The 22,257-nt window shown below is 39.0% G+C and overlaps 1 protein-coding gene across 50 annotated transcripts in view; it reads left to right on the top strand.

Moving 5' to 3' along the window:
- The window catches only part of ANK2 (ankyrin 2), a 365,851-nt gene extending 347,042 nt beyond the window's left edge, over positions 1-18,809 (top strand). For 36 of the 50 annotated variants that reach the window (XM_065062198.1, XM_065062208.1, XM_065062200.1 and 33 more), the window contains 11 exons: positions 991-1,065; positions 2,350-2,481; positions 3,001-3,147; positions 4,423-4,705; positions 7,046-7,331; positions 9,061-9,153; positions 9,577-9,660; positions 11,237-11,401; positions 12,766-12,948; positions 14,304-14,395; positions 16,539-18,809. In XM_065062198.1, coding sequence (XP_064918270.1) covers positions 991-1,065; positions 2,350-2,481; positions 3,001-3,147; positions 4,423-4,705; positions 7,046-7,331; positions 9,061-9,153; positions 9,577-9,660; positions 11,237-11,401; positions 12,766-12,948; positions 14,304-14,395; positions 16,539-16,722 — 1,724 coding nt within the window. In that variant the 3' untranslated portion in view covers positions 16,723-18,809. The remainder of the gene's footprint in view (positions 1-990; positions 1,066-2,349; positions 2,482-3,000; positions 3,148-4,422; positions 4,706-7,045; positions 7,332-9,060; positions 9,154-9,576; positions 9,661-11,236; positions 11,402-12,765; positions 12,949-14,303; positions 14,396-16,538) is intronic. The other 14 variants (XM_065062236.1, XM_065062235.1, XM_065062232.1 and 11 more) reach the window with 4 other exon arrangements.
- Positions 18,810-22,257: the final 3,448 nt, after the last annotated feature.

Below are 22,257 nucleotides of genomic sequence, written 5' to 3'. Positions count from 1 at the left end.
TACATTTTGGCTTTTGGCTTTCCCTGGCCCTATTCTTAGCTATTAATTTTTACTAAAAATCTAATATTTGGGCACTGATTGAAACTGAGACAGGCAAATCCATTTTCTTCTGAGTTGTTACACAAAGAAATCTGCAGTGTTTGGTTTGGTTTCTGGTGTTTGGTTTTCCTGTCACCTACTTGTTTACTACTTCTGAGTAGCCATGATGGAAATCCAGTAGCTAAAATGAAACATGCAAATATCATTAACCTTAAGCAATTTTCTGAATCTCAGATATTGCAATCCATGTGTGTATTCAGGGAAAACCAAAACTCAAATTCTGCCATCCCCATTAGCTTTGGGGATGGAAGGAACAGTCAGTCTCACTGTTACTGATGTAAGTGAAGACTGGCGAGTGAACATCTGATTTTCCCTTGCTTTCATTGTAAGTATTTTATATCACTCCCTAGTTGAAATAGTCAAAGGCACTTAAATTAACAATATCTCAAATAGAAACAATAATATGAAGTGCAGTATAGACTGTTTGAACAAACTTTCCCTACTACAGAAAGAACATAATTACAAGCACCAGTCTAGATGAATATTTCAACCTTGGCATTGACTAAGGAGGCGTGGAAAACTATGGCTCTTCACTTAAACTCTTCAATTTAATGTTAGAATGAAGTTTTACAATAAAATTCTTGGCCCAAATAGGCACAGTGGGCACTTCAGTTCTTGTTTAGATTTTCACATGAACACCTGATTTTTCAAATGGAAAAGGCAAATAGTCCTTTGCTTTTTGGAAAAACAAACAAGCAAGTGAGCTAGCTTTTTTTTTTTTTTTTTAACCTGGTGATTTACGATCCTCACTTTATTTGTAACAGCTTCTCTACATTGAGATTACAGCAGTTAGAAAAAAAAAAAGCACTTTCCCTTCTTGGCCTATATCACCTATGGAAAAAATGGTTCTTAAGTTGTAAAAGGCAACTTGTGGCTCTCTTTGACCTTTAGATCAACAGGATGATCAGGAAAGGACAGAGGAAAGGCTGGCCCATATTGCTGATCATCTTGGATTCAGCTGGACAGGTAAAATGCATGTTATCTACTCCAGAGAGAAAGGAGGGGAACATTCCTCACTGTTTTCCTGTTTCTTTCAAATGATTTCCTGACTATTTGAAGATGTTTTATAGAAATATTTCAGTAGCTGTCTTCTGGTATCTATCCCTAGAGTGGTACCATACTCCTGAAAATACACAAGACTTTAGGAGTTAAAGAAGAGTTGTATTTCAGAGAAAAAAATGTTAACTCCTTGATAGTGAAGATTGTGCTCTATACTGTTTTTATAAGCATCTTCAGAGTACATACAAAATATCACTGGTACTTTTGCTTAATATTACTCACCTCTTCCTTTCCTGTCCTCTGTTTCAACCCACAGAGAAGACTGGGAGCATATATCACTCATTCCAACATTGATTATCTTGAAATCAGTAGAACTTGGACGCGTGCAATATAACAGATTAGGAATCTGCTGAAAATTTTATATAAATAAATAGACAATTCAGAACACAAAACAATAAATAAATGGATGCTCAACAAAGTAGATATTAATGTTCCATAGCGTTTTAGAGAGGGTGGGCTACTGCACCTGCATAAATATTCCTGTCTTAGATTATGGTAAAGATTACTGTGTCAAATGTTACTTTGGGGGATAAACTAGTAGTTGTTTTTTGTTCAAACTTATTTGTCTACATAGGATTTTAATCTATGTTTGTTGAAATTTAGAGTTGCACCAGTTCACAAGAGAAATAAGTTTATCTTGGGCTTTGGGGTTAGGGTTCCCTCTGCCTTGTTAAAACACGACACCCTTGACACCCTCCAAAGTCATATTCATGCCGTTATAGTGATAATGACAGTGGAACAGAGTATGAATCCTTCTTTGTGAAAGAAGCAGAAATCTGGACACCAGCAATACCAGTAGGAGTCTCATATTTTCTCTATGGCTTTATCTGATTTGATGACCTGCTTCAAGAGCTGCGTCTTAGTTAGTGATGGCAAGAAAGCTGCTCCTCATTCTGGGCACAATAAAGATGTTACAGCCTATTAAACCATTTATCTTTTCCGGACTGCAGTCTATGCTGTATCAGAAAGATATCAGTTATTCTTAGTTTTACATCTTTGGTTCTCAGCTGTGATTCATGAACATTTACTTTTCTGTAAATGAAAAAGGTCCAGGGGAGTGGTAGTATTGTGCTTTAACCTAGCCCTATGAAATGCCATTACTTAAATGAATTCCTTTACTAGTTTGTAATCCACTTTGCTGCAGGGAAGAAGAAAAAAAGACATCTTTACAGACATGGATTTCTTTTTCAGAGCTTGCAAGAGAACTGGATTTCACAGAAGAGCAAATTCACCAGATCCGAATTGAAAATCCTAATTCACTTCAAGACCAGAGCCATGCACTTCTCAAATACTGGCTTGAAAGGGATGGGAAACATGCAACAGGTTTGTTTCCAGTTATAGTACTTATAACTGTCTCCAATTTACTAGTTAAGGCAACAGATGTATGTCATAATCACAAAAAGAAAACTAAGGTCAAAATTAGGCTCTAGTAAGAGGTTGTAAGAGAGGTTGTACTTCAATTTTTTTTAAGCTTCTCTGTATAACATGGCATATCATAGAATCCTCAGAGAAAATAGTTTAATCTTGTTCATTCAGAGGGCAAGACAGAACATCTTACAGCAAAGTAAGGGTGGAAGAACACTGAGACCTCTTTTTCCTAAACTGAAAAATAATTGGGAAAACAAACTGGTTAAAGGAAAAAACAAAAGTAGTGGTAATTTCATAGGCAGCCCTTCAGTTAATTTTAGATTTTACATAGCAGTGCATCTAAATGCATCTGTATTTTACGCAGGATATTTTATTGCTCATTACCCTATATATGACCCCATCATATGGAAAACAGAAGGGAGAGGGCATGTGAAATCATTAACTCAGCTACATGGTGTTGTTCTAATGCCACAGATACAAACCTTACCCAATGTCTTACAAAAATCAACCGAATGGATATTGTTCACCTAATGGAGACCAGCGGCATAGACTCCATGCAGGTCCACGGCACTCGCACGTACGCAGAAATTGAACAAACAATAGGACTGGACCACAGTGAAGGTAAATGGCTCCTGATCCAGGTTTCTTCCTCTAAGCACTAGCTTCTGTTCTGAAATGTTTGAGTACAATAATCTATTAGCTCTTATGACTGAGCACTAGAATCTAATTTTGAAGACATGGACAATACAGATGAACGCAAGCATGACATAGCCTGAGTCGCTACTTCACCAGGTACAAGATCCCTGCATTAGCTGATTTTATAAACCAAATGAAGGAAAGTTCATTCGGAAAATGAACTTTGCCGGAAGGAAATTTGCAGAAACTACTGCAAATATTTACACCCAGTTTATTGGGGTTTTTTTGCTTATACAAGTTAAGAAGGTCGCATTAGGATTTCACCACAATTTGTAGAAGGAAAACTACTTCATGCTTTGAAAAAACTTTTGGATTCAAGTATCCAGGATATTTATAATTCTGCTATGCTACTGTTGGATTTCTTAAGCTTGAAAGTCCAGTAGATTAGATCAATGGTTGTAAACTAAAGAAACACCTTCAAATTATATGAAATAAAATTATCTTTTTGGGAAGTGATACTTTTACGTCCTTAACTAAGTATTGAACTAGTAGCTTGATAAAATGTCCCAGCTTTAAGATAATTTAGAAATAGAAGGTTATTTGCTATAGTTAGCATTTTAATATCACAGCTGATCAGTTTTACGAATGTTAACCTCAATGTTCAGCACAAGTAGTTATGTTTTCCTCCAAGCTATTCTTCAGAGCTCCATAGGTTCCTAGTGAATGTGGTCAGTAAGGAGAACAAAAGCTCAAGCTTGTGACTTTGGAGCCTTTGCAACATAAATGCATATGTTATTTTACATTTTTTGCAGAATGAGAACACTCATTTTGAGATTAGTGATAGGGGGTGGGTAGATTTGTTTATATGCTTTGAAGCACTTAAATTAGCTAGTTCTTTCCTAGCCCTGTATTAATTTCTCTGTCCATACTTGTGTAGTTATTTTTCACATAAGCAGATGGATGGGATGGGGGGGAAGTCACTAAAACCTGTCCTAGTCTGCTGGAAAAAACTGTTGTGAAACTTCTTTCATACTTCAAAGGTTTCAAGATTAATTACTGTAGGTAAATTTCTGAGTAAATTTTATTTTGCCTGTTACTGTCAAGATTGATTTTTTGGTGTCCTCTCCCACTCAAGATGTCTAAAAGTTTCAGGTACTGTGTTCCATCCAGGATTTTAAAGTGCACATGGAGAATGAAAAAGGACTTCCTGCATTCTAGTAAGACTTGTAATGACATTTCTCATCTCTCTGTTTTTTAAAGGGTTTTCTGCACTGCCAGAAGAACTGTACAGTTCAAGACATAAGCAAGAAGAACACCACAGAATATCTAAAGACAGTGACCCAACTGAACACCCTCCTATTGTCTCTGAGGAAGACGTGTCTGTCAGTTATTCTCCTTTTCAGGACAGTACTCCCAGGAGCGAGGCAGAACTCTCAATGCCTGAGCTCCTGAGACAAGCACATAAGGAACAAGTAGAAGCTGAATTCTCAGGGAAACCCCAAGATGTGCCAGAAAAAACATCTGCTCCACAACATCAATATTTGTGAGTGTCAAAAGACCTGAACAAAACCTATATGGAACAGATTATCTCTTTGTGTAATAAGAGGATTTTACAGTTTTCTTTTAAACATTTAAACTCACTAGAATTTTCCTCCAATTGTCCACACCAGTTCATTAGCTGCTATTGCAGGTAATGAAAACTTTTTAATCCATGCGGAGGAGCCTTCAGGATTGGGAGAGAAACTTCGTTTCTCACTGTGACCCTAAAGCAATAATCTGGTCTAGTACACATGAAAGATAAAGGATAATGTAAAGATGGGATATTTTTTTTTTCAAACTGTGTACATTTTTCATATATTAGATAGCAAGTAATGTTAAACTTAATGGTATTAACACTAGAGGGACCTTTCTTCAACTTCAGGATAGCTTTTTCAATTGAGGCAAGAATTTTCCAACTTAATCATTACTTACAAAACTCATAACCACACATTAGCAACTAGCTTTTAAAAAGTAAATTTCATACGATCAAAAAACAGAAATAGGGTTTTATACAGACATGACAAAGTACTTCAGGGAACAACACATGATAATGTATAGATTCAGAAGACCTGCATTCGCAAAGCTTTGAGTTCTGATTTGGCGCTGTCAGTGGGGTTCATTTCATTTATTTGCAAAGGAGCTTGAAAAAAGTCAAGTTTCTTTCTTCCCACCATCCCTAATGATGTGCCCACACCAAGAACTCAATGCAGAGTTGTTTCAGGTATTCATAGGCTGGCAAAATATCAAGGATCCCCTTCCTAAGGAGTGATTTCCCTGAGCGCAATTAGCTTTGATGCAGAGACGCAGCTCTGAGCAATCAAAGTGAAGTTGAGTCTGCCAAGTGGTCTTTTAGGGGGAATCTTTTGCTCAGGATGTGCTTTACACCCAAGAGAGAGTATGTGAGATGGAAAACGGCATCTAAGGTAGAGGATTTATGTTCCACTGATAGGCAAAAATACCTATACTTCCTAAGGATTTTGAATGTTTTTGAGGAATAGAGAATACATTTGAGACAATATTGCCAATACTAAATAAAAGAGTAGTGATGACAGGGGAATATCATTATACTTCATATCTAGTTTGAACTAGGAGGAAAATTGGGCTGGATTTACATAGCTGATAAGGAACAGATACTAAAAGGAATTATACAATAATAAGTATGGCCTGCTGAATGGGGAAAAAGATGCCGGATCAATACTGTTTAACTTTTATACTACAATGAAATGTTTTCTTACTTTGGAACACAATCGTATGAAGGGCAATAGTTGCGGGGGGGAGCACAACAAATTGTCAAACCCTGAGTTGTGACAGGAAAAAAAACAAACATATACAGGCAAGTTAATGTACTCATGTGGCTATTACTGTTATCTACTCAGGGGATTGGTTATGGAGAAGGGAATCTGGAATCTATTATTAAAATTTAATGATTTCCCCAGTTAATTTTTAGGATGAGGGAGGAAAAAAAAAATCAAGTATGTAGATGCCAGCTCTAAAGCATCTCAGAAATTTCACAAGTAAAAGATTTTCTATTTTTCAGGCTGTAATTTCTCTGTTTTTCAGGCTGTAATTCCACCAGTTTTGATATAGTTGATTTTTGATTCTCTTTACTGATATACATGAAAAGAGAAAAGTCAGCCTCAGAAAAAGATTCTAGGCAGTGAAGTGTGTAATGTTTTCACAATTAGTATAAATCAGAAGTGACTTTTTTAAGCTATTTACGTGATAAAACTCAGATGAAAGTTGGCTTAATAGCTGAAGTCACTATTATTCACCCACATGTAAGAAAACAATATTGCATGTATATGTGCTTTAATATATGCATTACTTTATGTAACATAAGTAATAATACATTTAAATAACTTGGAGGAGCAACTAAATCATAACAATGCTCAACAGTGAAAATAACTTTATAAACAAAGTAAGATTCCCTACTAATTTTCTGCTCGGTAAGGCTCCAACATTTGATGTACATGTTGGTCTCTCCTCACCTGCATACATTAATGTAATATGTGCCTGACATCCATCTGCAGTGATCCAGTCTCTGTCTGCCCACCCCCCAAAAAAACCAAACCAAAGTAATATGTACATTGGTGTGGGCACAGGTGGCAGCCAAGCTCACACAAATCCTTTACAAAGACCAAGTTTTGCAGAATTGGGTGTAATGTCTGGACATCCATTTGAAGACTTTCATAGTCTCTGGAGTTATTGTCAAGGAGTATCAGTTATTTCTAGACTTTGCTAAACAACAGATTGATAACAATATTTCATCAGCACATAATGTTCTATTTATGGAAGCTGGAAAAGATTGTATGGTAGTAACTTTCCTTGAACCTGTAATTCGCAGTGTCACAACTCCGGGAACAGAGCAGTCCACAGCACCAGTAACTGGAAAAGCAGCAAGCGAAAAATCTGCGCACTTCCATGTGGCAAAGGAAGAGAAAGAAAAACCATCCCCACAGCCCCCATCATCTGCTCAGAGAAGTGACTCTCCCATCATCCAAGAGCCTGAGGACCCCCAGCTCCACCAGGATGACCTCTCTCCAAAGAGAACTAGTCTAGTGATAGTGGAGTCAACTGATGAGCAGACAGAAAAGTTTGGAAGAGGCTATGAAGAGGAATCCATAGAAAAGGTAGATACCAACTTTGCCTCAAAGTTTTATGTCTCATTCTTTAAGAAAGGAATATTTTTAATGAGCCCAATTAGTCCCCATCTGCAACAGAGTCTCTCTCATTTGTCTGTGGTTACAAGGCTAGCTATAGTCATTTGTACAGGGGTTTTGAAAGCTTAAGCAAAACCCAGATCCTAAAGTCTAGACTGTAATTCTGGTTCTGCTACCCTTATTGGTTCTTTGGTCTGTGACACTTATGTCCATGCATGTAAGAGAGAATTAGTGTAAATTACAGGTACAGAAACAAACTATGTGCAAGTGAGAGCTGAAAAACAGAAGTAATGAAAACCAAAGAAATAATGATAAAATCTTATGAAGAAACGCAAGAGTAGCCCAGAGCAGCATGAGGAATGACATGAAAAATACTGTGAAATTAGTGAGATGGAAAAGAGACAGCAGGATGTACGTTGCAGAGCACTATGATGTACTAGAAGAAAAGAACTTGAGAATGGTGTTTATGTAGCATGCAGGTAGTAAAGAGAAATGGAGACAGGAGATGGAAGACACTTAGTTGTGTAAGACAACGGAACCTTATTGCAATGTTTGGAGAAGGGAAGATGTCAAGAAGCAATAAAAGAAAACAACTATATGGCTTTCAGTGGGGAATTTAAATTACTTCGAGAATAAAGAGCATTCTTTGCCCATCCTAAGTAGGAGAAAAGGATAAGGCATAATTGGGCAGAAAAATAGTCTCACCAGTGAAGCTGGAGCAGAAAAAGCACAGTTCTATTCAAGCAGGAATAATTTCCTGTTTTGACATTCACCTAGAAACAGGTTCTTCTTTCTTTGCTGTTTATGTTGCTAAAAGTTTCAGGGATCTGCTTCTGGGATCTCAGAAAAAGGTTGACTATGAAGCGTGTAGGATGATGCAAATGTTGAAAGATCAGCTACAATAGGGTCAATACAATGGCTGCTGTAGAAAAGGCTGCCCCCAAAGATAACATACTCTTTTTTTCCCCAGCAGTTCTTTTATTAAACTAAAACAACAAAAAACAGCACTGCTAAAAAGAAACAACCTCCTTCCTCATTTATTTTCCCCTTTATGCTTTTATACTGCTGATATTTCACAAGTATTTATTTTCAGCTTCTCTTTGCCTTCTGAACTCTTCATGTAAACGTTTAATTCTTCCCAATGCAGGAGCAAGAAGAACTTCAACACTTATAACTAGTTTTCTTGCTCTTTCCAGTGCAAGGCTATTGATACATTGTTCTCTAGTTAAAACTGTTTACTCATTGTCTATATGCTGCACTGTGCACTTACCGCTATGGGGGATTAAAAGGCTTTAATCTAATCTTCTGTGCAATCAATACTGAAACCATACGCGATACGTATGGATTCCAGAGATGGTGTTAGTAATACCTTCTAGTCCACCTGCAGCCATGGCTGCCACAAACTTCAGGCTTGTCTCTGGCAAACTTAAGAGCACTAAGATCACCAAAAGCATCCTATAGAATTAGTACCACAAAGATTCATCCTTCTTTTTTCAATATGCTAATGAACAGCTAACGTATAGTCAAGTGGCCAAAGCCTCCCACCCCGCATCAGTGTTTAGAAGACTGAAGTCAGGTAAGAGGCCAAAATCCTAAAAGCAAAACTTTTCAGAAGTGAAGGTGTTTTTAGATAAAGACAGAACCTGTAAGTACTACTAGTACCCTATACAACAGAGCACTGGTTCCATGCTTCCTCTAGGAAGTAGCAGAGGAGTTAGGTGGGCTGGAGACCAGCTCGGAGGACGAGGAGATGGTAACCACCAGGGTCATTCGTCGCCGGGTGATTATTCAGGTACTGAGTGTTGAAGGATGGCACGAGCCGGGGGTGACTGGGCCTGGTGGCACCTTGAGGCATGCTGCTGGGACCCCGCTTGGCTGGGATTGCACCTGAAGCTGGAATGCTCCTCATAAGCCATTCTAACACCTTTTCTTGAAGGGAGGCTTGTGGTACTACTGCTAACCCAACTCTGAACTCCATGAGGTGTCTCAGTAGGAGGAGGACAAAGACATCTCACCCCCATGAATGACACAGTCAACTAACAAATATTTGCCCGTCCATTGTGGCATTATTTTTTTGTGTGTGTCTAAGTATTTATTTGCAGAATTTTCTAACCTTTTGTTGCTGTTTTTGTTCTTTAACCAATTAACCAATTTTAAAATTAAAGTTCCCTATATGAAGGATTTGCTTCATAAAACTTCATTCTTTGTCATACAGGCTGATAGTATGCCTGAAATGCCACCAGAAACAGTCACAGAAGAGCAATATACAGATGAACATGGCCACACAGTGGTAAAGAAGGTACTGTCAGTTATGCCCCTTGCTACCTTCTTACTGCCCTATAAAATAAAGAATAAATACAGCCACATACATGCCTATTTTTTTTTTTGTGAAGGGGCAGGACTTTTAAGAGTAGAGCATGGAAGGAACCAGAATTTCTGTTAATGAGAAATTCCAAGATGTGAAGATTTATTGTGATGTGCAAGATCATTCAATTTCAGAGTTTATAACCTAACATGACATATTAATATTTTGTTAATTTTTCCACTTACAACCCATGAAAATTCTGCATAGATCCACATTTCTGAGAAAAAGTTAAAAAAAACCCAACCAACCAACGCCCCCAATAAATGTCACATCATGACAATTTTATCTAAGTTCATGTTAATTAAAGTAATAGACAGGCAGGTTTGCAAGAGCCAGATAAATCCAGACTTCAGATCTTCAAAATCCCCACTCAGCTTTGCCTGAACAGGTTCCTGAATTTCCATACATAGAGTTCAATTTTTATGGCACAGAAAATATGGGGCGTATTTACTATGTGATGGCTAAAAATAAACATTTTTAGACCATGCTTACAAAGTGAATTCTGCACAGCACAGAGGTGGAAGAGGAACTTCTATGCTCCTTGCTTCATCTGACAATTCAGTGCTTAGGGTCTAGGACTTGGCTGAATTCTGCTGTCTCCCAAGAGAACTTCACAGACGCTCAGCTGGATAGCGTGTCTCTGGAAACTGTTTGAATTCAAGTAACGCCAGCCAAATATTCCTGGTCACATTGCACAAGAGTGAGCATGACTGTATTCTTCTGGGTAGGTCCATGCCTGGAGGGCACTACCCCCTCCTCTGTGACTCTTAAATATAAGTGACACAGTCTGAATGACCATCACAGCAAATAAGCTTTTGGACAAAGCAGGTGGTGACTGTCAAAAAAGACTGGGAAGGTTGTATGAAAATGTAGAGTTCCGGTTCACACACAGAGGGATGTGTACGCATCCTCCTGAGAAATTTATCCTGAACCCTATAATTCTTTGCTGCCCCTCTTTCTTTGGCTTTCTTTGCCTAGAAAGCTTAAGCACCCGTTTAGTCTCTTAGGTTGGTTAATTCTAGCTCACTAGCTCAGCAGTGGTTAGTACCATCAGCGTTACAATGTGATGTCCAAGTCCCTCTTTGAATCTAGTTCTAAGCATTTGGTAGCCAAGCTGATAACCTTGATACTTTCAGAAGCCTTTTGGAAATGCCACTCTGAAAACGTTTTCTAGCAGTTGTGCATTTGTAAAGTATGTCTGCTCTCCAAAATACTATACATCTTTTCCTAATAATAACTACTACTTTAGAGAATCATTCCAATATCTATATTGTGTCCACTTGTGAAGTCAGTTTATGGAAGCTTTGCTGTGTGGTAACCTAAGTAGGGTGAACACATCAACTGACAGCTTTACTACAGGTGTACATGTTAAAGGCTAAAACACTGAACCATCAAGGTAGGTTTGTGTAGGAAAAAAAGTGCTGTTTGAGTAGAAAATACTATATGGAGAATAAGAAGGAATATGTCATTGTTAATTCTTTCAGGACAAAGTTCTATTTAATTCCTTCAGGTCACTAGAAAGATCATCCGGCGCTATGTTTCTCCAGATGGCACAGAAAAAGAGGAAATCCTAATGCAAGGAGCACCACAAACACCTGTCACAGTCGAAGAGGGAGATGGCTACTCCAAAGTTGTAAAACGGGTTGTGCTGAAGAGCGAGAGTGAACAGTCCGAGGTCAGATAATCTACTTTGCAATCATACAAAGCAGCAATACACGAACAGAGTACTTAGTAACTACATCTAACTCATGCCAACAACATTCAGTTTTGAATTATACTTTTAGAAGTTTTATTGTAGATGGAAAGGCTGGGGGTGGGAAGGCTGTCAGGGAAAATGGGAAGTTTTATCTGAAAATAGGTCAGGATACAGATTCTGTGATCTATGAGAAGTACCAAATTCATAAAGAAAGTAGGTTTGTACTAAAATGACGTACAGATCTGCCATTCATCTATATTTGTTAGTATACCTCTTACTCTGATAAGAAAATTAGTGGATGTTGTAATGAAATGATCTGATGTTCTCCAGGTTTCTACAACTAAATCCTTCTAAAACTATACAGTTATATTAGGTTTAAATTAGCAGAGTGTTCTTTGCTTTGAAGGGAGTAAAAAAAAAAAAATGTATTACTTCCGTGCAGACTCTAGAGCCAGGTAACTAAAAAGAAAAGAACAACCTGAAAAAGTAAGTGCTTTTCAGTTTATCTTTTCCTGCCTTAGGACATTTGTGTCAGCACAACTAAGGTCGGAAGCCAGTAACAGAGGTCGCTTTCAGCAGTACTGCAGTTGAAAGCGACATTTAACAACCAATCATTAGAAATGCTAAGAAAACAATTGCTGCTCTCTCTTGCCAGAATTAATCATCAGAATTAGTTCTCTAGGAGTAACAAGGAAACAAATTCTTTTTAGTTAGCTGACCACACCAGAGCTACTCTGTATCATACGGAACCCACCATATCACATTAAATAAGTATTTTGCCAAAAATCACAATTGTCACTTTCAGAAGGCTTTCTAAAATTCTAGTCTATTGCTCCTGTAAGAGTTCCTTGGTTTTACAAGTGTGACTCATCTCTCAAAAGACTATCTTAAAATTAACATATGACCGATACCACTAGTTGGTACTACCTGTGTGAACACAGTGAGGATTCACAGCAAGAGGTCCACTTGTCACTTGGTGTAACAACTTGGTGCCAGTACGGCAGCCCGTGGTGTGGTGGAGGGTGCCAAAATCTCCGCTACGCTCAGGCAAGTTCAGGTTCCAGAAGCAGTTTTTGCCCTGCCAGCATAAAGCTGCTCAGTGGAATAAATTATCCAGGGGTGTTGCTGCTGACTGAACTGGCACGTGTCTTACAACATCTTGTTTTGGAGCTGTAAAGCAGGTAATAAAATGTGCACTCAGTATTTTGATGTGTACACATAAGAAGTGTCTCACTTTCTATATGCTTGTTCTCTATGGCAATGATTAAGAAAGGGTGATGGAGTAACTAAAAGCTCCATTATGTAAATCATATCCAATATACTTCTGCTTTCTAACCTTCCAGGTGACCTTGTCTGAACCCGCTGTTGTGCCCAGTGCCTCCAAATTCCAGTCTGAACCAGTGGAAGGCCGGAAGGTCAGCAAAGTCATCAAGACCACTGTAGTGCAAGGAGAGAGAACGGAGAAACATCTGGGGGATGCTAGCTTAGCTACTGATCTTCCGTCAGCCAAAGAGGACTTTGAAGAGGTAAAAATGCCTTGTAACTATAAATGCTACACAGGTGTCACAACATACATTGATACAAATTCTACTCTACTGGGAGTTTTTTTGGTGGAGGATCATACTCAGCTACTGAGTATAAACTTCAGTTGTTATAGTCAGTCCTAAAAAGATTAGTATGTAAAGCATGTGTGGGGGAAGCTAACATTACAGAATTAGCTCTGAAACATTTTAAGATTCTAAAGCCTATGGAGTCTTGAAGTGAAGTTGTTAGAAATCATATGTGTGGTTACTATTAAAAAAATTGTTCATTCATATGTTACCACATATGGAGCTAATTTTAAAAACGGATACAGTTAAGTCTGATCTCTGAGTAGCTGATGTATTTGTCCTCAAAAGGAAAAAATAGTTACCAAGCTAATGAAGCACCTTTCTTGGTTTTATGCTTTTTGTGATCAGTGTAGACATTGCAGTAATAGAAAAGTGATATTGCATTAATACAGCTTTTTCTATGAGGAACTGATAGCACTTCACTCTTACTCTATTTTATTGTCCCTTTGAATAACATGTGTAAAATGCATCTTAAAGATTCACGTGGATAAAAGTTTTGCATCATTAGGTGCAACATAAGTACTTTTTTTTAAATTTGACAAAATATCATATAGAAGCATAGACGCAACATTGTCATGGCCTGGATGTTTTCTGGTGTCCAAGGGTATTACATCTTGCAGGAAGACAAACAGCACTAAGCTTTTAGATTGAAATGCCAAATTTCCCCTTATGACAACAACAAAACAAGCAGCAAAACCAGGTTCAAATGGGTTCATGTATGGGTTCAAAGAAATGGCTTGGGAAATAACATGCTTTTGTCAAGAAGCCCATGGAAGATAACACAGACACATCCTGCCAAAATTAAAATGTAGCCTTTTTCATCTATTTTTCTGTTGTATACCTGTATTTTCTATATATACCCATCTATGTACTAGTGGCAGTAAGAACAGGCAGCACAAGGTGACAGGTGGAACAGCTATCAGAGTACTTTCTGCGACAGGAAAAAGGTCACTGTAGCAGCTGTCATCAATAGATACAAAGGATGAGTTCTGCAGTGTGGTACTCCAAGGCCTCAAGTTGAGCAACTTCAAAGTTGGAGAGAAAGTACCAGAACATACTTCAGTACAATTATTAGTAAAATGAAACTATCCTATACAAGAAACTATAACTGAGGAATGTTTGAAAGGATGCAAATGGCAAGCAGATGTTTCTCTTATTTCTCTGTTCATAATTTTCTCAGTATTCAACGTCATTAATTATAGTGCTAAAGTATGAAGAGCAATTATTCTCTAAGTTTTTGTTTTAATTTGAAGTTTATGTTTTCATTTGAGGCTTTGAGCTATACAGGTAACAAAATCAAAGTCCAACTTCCCACCTTAGTAGAGAAAGAAATAATGAAAGAGGACGGATCAATTATTAAAAGGTTTGGCTTGGCATGTCAATGAACTGTTACTAGAAAAGGATTAACAAACTCATTATAAATAAGGGGATTTAAGTAAGTGTCTGAAGTGAAACCACTGGCAGCATCTAAGGCTTTATTTCCAAAAGTACTAAAGACTCCTACTAACATTATCTTACAGGAAGGGATAGATCTGCATTCACTTGAAAAGACTTGGTCACTGGGGGTGTGGTGGGTCCAGCCTGGCCAGCAGCCAAGCACCACGCAGCTGCTCCCTCACCTCCTCCTGCCCCACCGTGGAGCAGGGGAGAGGTGGAAGAGCAAAAGTGAGAAAACTCATGAGTTGGGTAAAGACAGATTAATAAGTGAAAGAACGAGAGAACAACCAAATAAGTGATGGAAATGCAATCACTCACCACCTCCCACTAGCAGACTGCTCAGAGACTGGCAGTCACCTCAATGGTCACCTTAGAAGACAACCCCCTCCATACCCCCATCTTCTTTCTCTGCCCTGTTTATTTATTGCCAAGCATGATGGTATGTATTACAGAATATCCCTTTGGCCAGTTTGGGGCAGCTGTCCTGGCTGTTTGCCCTCCCAGCTTCTCGCCAGCACCCCCCCTGCCTACTCACCAAGCGGGGCAGTGGGGAAAAACATAAAGTCTCGATGCTGTGTAAGTGCAGTTGGGCAATAGCCAAAGCAGTGGTCTGTTATCACCACTGTTTCGGACACAAACAGAAAACAGCACAGCAGGCAGGCTGCTGTGAAGGGAGGTAACTGCACCCTGGCTAGAATAAGTACTAAGCAGGGGGGGTCACTGCCTAGATGATTTCCATAGGAGGCCATACAAGAATAATGGTGTGATTCACAGATAACATGAATCAAGGTTACATCAAAAATAGTTTTTCATACCAGTTGACTCTGTTATCATTTGACAATTTGAACATTATCAAAATAGAGATTATATCAAAGTAATATATATCCGATATATGGAGATGGATAGATATATATAGATACACGCATGTGACAGTTGAGCCTTATGGAGAATGAGGCAGGGCAGATAGGAAAGTATTTTGCTGTACAGAAGTACAGCAAGTGTATTAATTTCTACCACACACAACTTGAGCCAAGGCTGCTACAAGCCTTTTCTTTCAGACCATTTGTATTGACAGTGGCCATCAAGATAGTAAAGCCAATGTTAGTATTTGAAATAACATCCTGACCAAACTGTGTATGTAATTGTAATAAGCTGCAATTGGTATCCCAGTTCACTGGGATGGAAGCCCCTATGAGCTGCAAACACATACCAGATCAGAGTTAGCAGGATGGCATCACAACAACACACTGAGAGCCCAGAGACCTGCTGCATCTGCTTTTGGATGAAGAGCACACATTCCTGTCCAAGTGCTCCATCCAACAGAGGGACCTTTTGGTCATTCAGGTCAAATTAAGAAGTGTCAGTTGGCTGATAGAAATCAGGTTATTCCTGGCTGAGCACTCAGGAATTTCCATGTGTTCTTGGCTTCCCATGGTCCTCTGTCAAGGACACTGACCAAAAATTTGTCTTCCGGGTAAAGTTAAGCAAGAGCCACCCAGCTGTCCTGTGACAACTACATTTATTTGCCTAGATCTGGAAGGGAGGTGGTGAGGTTTAAGATTTTGACCTAGTAGAGTGAGACAGTTCTAGCGAGGTAAGAAAGTAATTAACGGAACAGTTTAGGGCACTAGATTGCCATGAATGTAGCTTTAATGGCTGGCAGAAGTGAGACTTGTTCACAAGTAAGTGTTTGAGAACTTAATCAGCTTAAAAGACTACTGTACAGGATAACTCTGCATGTTCAAACTAAATATAGCAAATAGAAGGTCTTGTGTGAATTTCAACATACGCTGCATGTCTGTGTGATGGCATGTTTTTGCTGGGCATCTAAAACATATAGCATATAGAGCTGACTTGCTATTACTTTACATTACGAAAGCCAGTTAAAGCAGTAGTGTGTTGTAGTCAGAATGTATAGAGATTATCTTACCTAAGTAGCTGGCTTAAACTGCCAGCTACAGTTCTTCTCATGTTAAAAGAAAGAGCCTTAAAACGGCAGCAAAAAGGGAACATTTTTAGAACCTCTCAGGGACTGTGGGCTTTTAACAAAAGTTCTCTCCTTTTTTTAGGACAACGCTGAGTAAAGCCAACACACAGAAGAGGACTGTGATGAAGGATCGGTATGGGAAACACGTTCACATAGAAGAGGTGGAAGACACACCAGAAGCGCTACCACAGGATGACCTCCAACACGACCTCCAGCAGCTTCTTAGACACTTCTGCAAAGAGGACTGGGAACAGGAGGCAAAGTGAGAAGCTGCTACCCCTCGACATCACCACATAACCATCCATCCAGTATGCAGCATTCATCTTGTCTAGGTGTAGACATTATTACCTACATAATCACTGGAAGACACTGCCATTTCTACTTGTGCAGATGCAGTGAATTCATGTCTTCCCCCCCTATCTGATTTTGGGTTTTTGTTATTTTTTTTACCCTGTAAGCTAATTTGTGACCAAAGATAGCATCCTTCATTCAGGATGATTTATCCACCGAATCGTCGTCTTTGTGCTGTACTGGGAATTTGTCAGCATCGCCACTTCTTGCCCTTCCTTTGCTTCTGCACTAGCTTCATGAAATCACGTTTGTCAAGCCAACTTCATCTACAGGCCTCTTCAAGTGACTATGTATATGCATCATAAGAAAAGGGAGTTAACATGTAAACTGTATATAGTAAGAGTATTTGGACTTACAAGACTGCAGAAAACACACTGCCTATGACTACAATTAGCTTCATGGATTACAAGGTCTATTGACACTGCTGAACAGTGATTAATAAAATAATGTTAACACAATCAACTGCAAACACAGACTGACTGAGGAGGAAGCACTGCAGATCTACTGCATCCTTAAGACTTCCAGTTTAGGGATCTATTATAGTTAAAGGCTCTAAGAGTCAGGCTAAAAACCTGGAAATTCAGCTGTTCTCATAGAGTAGTAGCTGACAGTGGCCATTAATACTTCTAAGACCTTTGGACAGCCACTTAAAGATTTCCAGAAAAACAAAATAAAATAAAAGAATACCCAATTAGGTAACCAACTTGCTAGCAGCTATATCTATGGCACATTTGCATACGGTATTAAAATCTTTTAGATCTGGACATGTGGCAGGGTGTATTAAACAATTATAACTACGGTAGTTTCCTGTTTTCATCACCGCTTAGCAAACCACACTGTCTAATTGGTGGTACTTCCCGCTGGCCACTGCACTGTAGATAACTATGAAGAAAGACTTACCCACTATACAAGGAGAATAATTAATTCACCGTGTTTTATCAAGATTGCCTCTTATCTGATACATGCATGTGGCATTTGAAGGTCAAAACCAAACCCTCCTATAATCATGTCAGCTTGTTAGCCCTCTTAGCACTGAGCGAGCAGTTTTTATCTTCCAATCAAGTGTTTTCTAAAGAGAAACTGCTCACAATCCTTGAAAAGCCAGTTTCTGTTAATATTTTGTTATCTATATATAATATATATATTTCTAAACCAACCCTCTGAAAACCACGATAGCATGTCTGCACTTTTATTTTCAAAAAAGGGAACACAGAATCTGACATTTTGGGTGTTCTATACCTCAATATTTAATGGAGGGAGCTCTGAAGTGTTTTAGCCTATAATACACACACAAACACACTAAATGTTTTTAAACAGCTATTTGAGTTTTTTAATAGTATGCTTGAAACCAGAGTAAAACAAATCCTCTCCTCTAGGAGTAATACTTTTTCCAAGCTTATCTGGCCTTCTATGATTAAAGGTTTGGTTTTCTTTTCTTTTTAATGACTCACTCAGTGCTCAGAACAAGGGCACTTCCTCATTAAGGTAACGATGCCAAAAGCATGAAAACATCTTGGGAGTTCTGGCTTCCTGCAGGAAAACAACCCCAGGTGCCATGCTAACACTTTTTGGGCAGCAGAAAAAGTGTTTTGGTAGCCAAAACCAATGAGATCCGTGATGAAACATTTCACAACACGTCACGGTTTATTGTCAGAGACAGCACAGGTTGATCTTCAAGAATGGGGCTCTAAAGAAATGCATTTCTGTTGTGTTATTTGCGGTGCAGATGATGTTCTGTGTAACAACATAATGGTTATTCACCTCTTATTTTGATTTTTTGCTGTGTTATCAAAGAACTTGAATACTGTGAGAAGAAGTGAATTTTAAGTTGACGAATCAGCATCTTGTTCCCATGGTGATAACACTAATTGAATATATCTATGAGGGCATGTATTAGTTAAAAATTAAAAAAAAAAATACAACACTAACAATACATAGCTGCAATGTGTACAATGGCTGATTTAACTAAATAAAAATGTACAAGTGTTAAATGTAGAAATAATGGCTCAGTCTCTTTTACTGCCAATGCAGCATAAAAAGGGACAGCATCCATTTGGGTACCTTAACTGAACTATCATAATTCCTCTGTACCCAGCTCCCGAAGATTTTTCTTCATTATTATATTTTTTGTTAGTATTCTGCTATTCAGCACTGATTGGTGTCAGCCCTTATAGCAAACAGATACAGGGTCTTTTTAACCACCATTGATAATAGTTTCTCAAAGGGTAGCTAGCTATGTTTGCTAGTTATTTAATTGGGCCTGAAACCGTGGAGTTTTGTCTTCAATATGGCCAAAATAGCTTTTTACAGTCATTTACTTTTTCAGCACCCAGAAATACTAATACTGAGAGTTTCTCAGCCACAGGAAAGAAAACATATAGGGTGAATTGCTGTCATGTCTTACATCCTTGTAATGCACAGAAAATCTGGGGAAGAGTCTGTTTTGCTCCTGGTTGATGTTTATTCAGTTTAAATCTGTACCAATTCTATTACTGCAGTTGGATCTCGGGCTAGCAGAACAGTTCCCACTGCCGCAGCATCCTGACTCTTTGCTATTCACAGGCAAAAGGGTCCTACCTACATCACCCATAGCAGATAAACCAGTTTCTGTATTTGCCTAAATTCAGTGTCATTGAACCTCCTAGATTAAGGGACAAAAAGGGCACAAGAAAGGCACACCTGAGCTCCCTGACAGGACCAAAACGATGCCCACAGGCCAGAAGAGTGCCTGCACCCCGACCACAGGAGCTATGGGATCACATCACAAGTCAGGCACTTGTGACAGACTTAGCAAGACCATGTCAAGACTTACACATTTGAGGTAAGTACCTAAGCCAAAGACTTTTTCCTCTCTTCCCCCTGCCCCAATGAGACAATTATATTTAAAAAGTGAACAAGCCAATCAAAACAACAACAACAGCCCCAGAAACTCAAAACAACAATCAAAACCAACTCAAAACCCCACACAACAAGCAAACCAACCCACCCCAAAAGCAGCCTTCCACCACACCCCCCATGACATTGGCCTGAGGACAAAAAGGAAATAATTGCAGAACCTAGCATTTGCAACACATGAAAATAAGTGCCTTTTTTTTAAAAGGCAGATCTACAAAATATACTAATTAACCTAGAGCAGATCAAATGGCTTGCTTTCTTCCAACCCAGTGTACCAGGATGGGTGTCACTTGTAGAGCAACAGTAGTGTCTGTAACACCACCATGGCAGTCATGTACTCTTTCACTCCAACTTATTTGAGAAGCTTTGCTTGAAAGAGGAAGGACAAGTAAAGCACAAGCAGCACAGAGGTGGCCACCACACTTAGGCATGGACCCCAGGGTGGGCATCAGCCTGGACTGTGAGTGTCCCCAGCCACCTTCCCAGCTCTGCCCTCACGGGTGACCCAGGCTGCAGGGCTTCTGTCCTGCATCATTCAGTCACGACTGAGCCACATGGGTTGGGGTGGGGAAACAGGACATATCAGATGTAGGCTATTAGCGTTGACAGGGTTTTGAATTGATTTAAACCCTAGCCTGACTAGTTTCAACCTCACTATCAGCACTTCCCAATAGAAACATTATTTTGCTGAAAGACTTCAGCCAGTTCGGCTAAATAATATCTGAAAGTCAACACCTTTTACAAAGTCACATTAATCATCTCTTTTTTTAATGCAAACATAAGTTGTCAAATCCAAGGACTAACCTTGTGGTTGTCACAGCCTGGCAAGTGGTAGCAACAATCTAGATACTGATTCACTCTTCCCTCCCACCTTGAAAAAAGGAAATGCTTTATTTCTATACAAGATTGAAAACCCCAAAAGACTGAATTTACAGCTAAAATGCATAAACAATGAATTTTGCAAGTACAAGATACATACTCCACACAGCATAGCCTATAATTTCAGGTATTTGATAGTAAGCAATTCAAAAGAATGACATATTTCCCTGAGGAACTAAATGCAAATGGCTTCGCCTACATCACCACCTTAAAACCTGTTCCACAGTATCCCGACTATGAACTTTGCACTTGCTTCACACATTCTAGCATAGAAAGCAGCATTTCAGAAAAGTCCAAAGCTACAACATCTGTTAAGTCTCAAAATACCCTGTAAAGAGGATGCCATTCATTGCAACTTTTGTCAGGAAGAATCAACACCAGAAACAAACAAAACAAAACATCTGTGTCTTCAATCATTGCCACTGTTTTTCAGTCCGCTGCATAGATTTGTTTTGTCTTCTGTGCTCTAAATCTCTTTTTTCTGTCGGGTCTGCTCCTGCTCCCACTGGCAAGAGAGCAATTAAGACTCTCCAGGAGATTGTGAAATGCAGTTTGCTTTATTGCAGTTTCTGCAAAAATGGAAGTAAGGTGTCTATTTTGGAATGTATGCCATAGGGCTATTAAGACACAGGGCTGCACCCAGAACTGAAACCTGTTTACCTGTTAAAAAACCAAAACCACAAAACCCAGACAAACAAGGACATGCACCCACACAATAATCACCAAACAGAAAACCCACTCGCACAACAGCAATAACCCCGGACTGGACTATTTTCCCCCCCTATCCCCCACCCATTGAAGTTAATACAAGGTTGGGAGATCACTGGATGTCCAATGAGGTCACCAGGTTTTTTTTAATTTCAGTGAGGAACTCCTTTTTTCCATTTGAATGCTTTTCAAATCCACTCCATCAACTCAATGCCCTTGTTGGTCAGACTTAAGCTCTTTTTCATGAATATGACACCAGCTTTTTCTGTTTACTAAATCAATACCTGAGAAATCATTACATGAGCCCAAACATCCCTGTTGCCAAGATCAGGGATAAAACAGAGCACACCTGTCAACCTACTTCCCTGTAATCACGGATTATGAATCTAAAGCTGGCACACCATTTAAACACACATCATTGAAGCACCAGCATCTACTCCCAGCTGCAACGTGTTGGAACACAAGACGTGCTCAAAACCAGCCAGATCTGCAGCGCGACACGATGGCTTTTACTGAACTAATACAGCTGTAGCAGCGAATACAGACCTCACAGGGAACACAAGTGGAAAACACTAAGTTTGGTTGGGTGATGCTCAACTTCTATACATCTAAAGGGTAAGGATCCAACAAGGATTCTCCCCTATGCAAAAAAAAAGGATTTTAAAAGAGCAAAGAAGAACACTTAGAAATATGTCGATCCAATTCATTAACGTGTGTTTGCGCTTTGCTCTTCCTGTTTCAGTGGGTGACAGACCATGAGTATCTCTTCCCCTTTGTAATGCTACAGTTTCACCTTCACATTCTTATGTCAATGTGACTTCATAGCAGGAGCTGTCAGAATAACAACATTAAAAAAAACATCTAAAAAGAGACAACTGTAAAAAGCTCCAGCAGTGCCGAAGATCAAGAATTCCTCTTGTGTCCAGCTCTGGAGCCCCCAGGACAGGAAAGACATGGAGCTGTTGGAG

The sequence above is a fragment of the Columba livia genome, chromosome 4 (assembly GCF_036013475.1).
Source record: "Columba livia isolate bColLiv1 breed racing homer chromosome 4, bColLiv1.pat.W.v2, whole genome shotgun sequence".
Taxonomy (NCBI): Eukaryota; Metazoa; Chordata; class Aves; order Columbiformes; family Columbidae; genus Columba; species Columba livia.
This window is presented reverse-complemented; position numbering and strand designations above follow the sequence as displayed.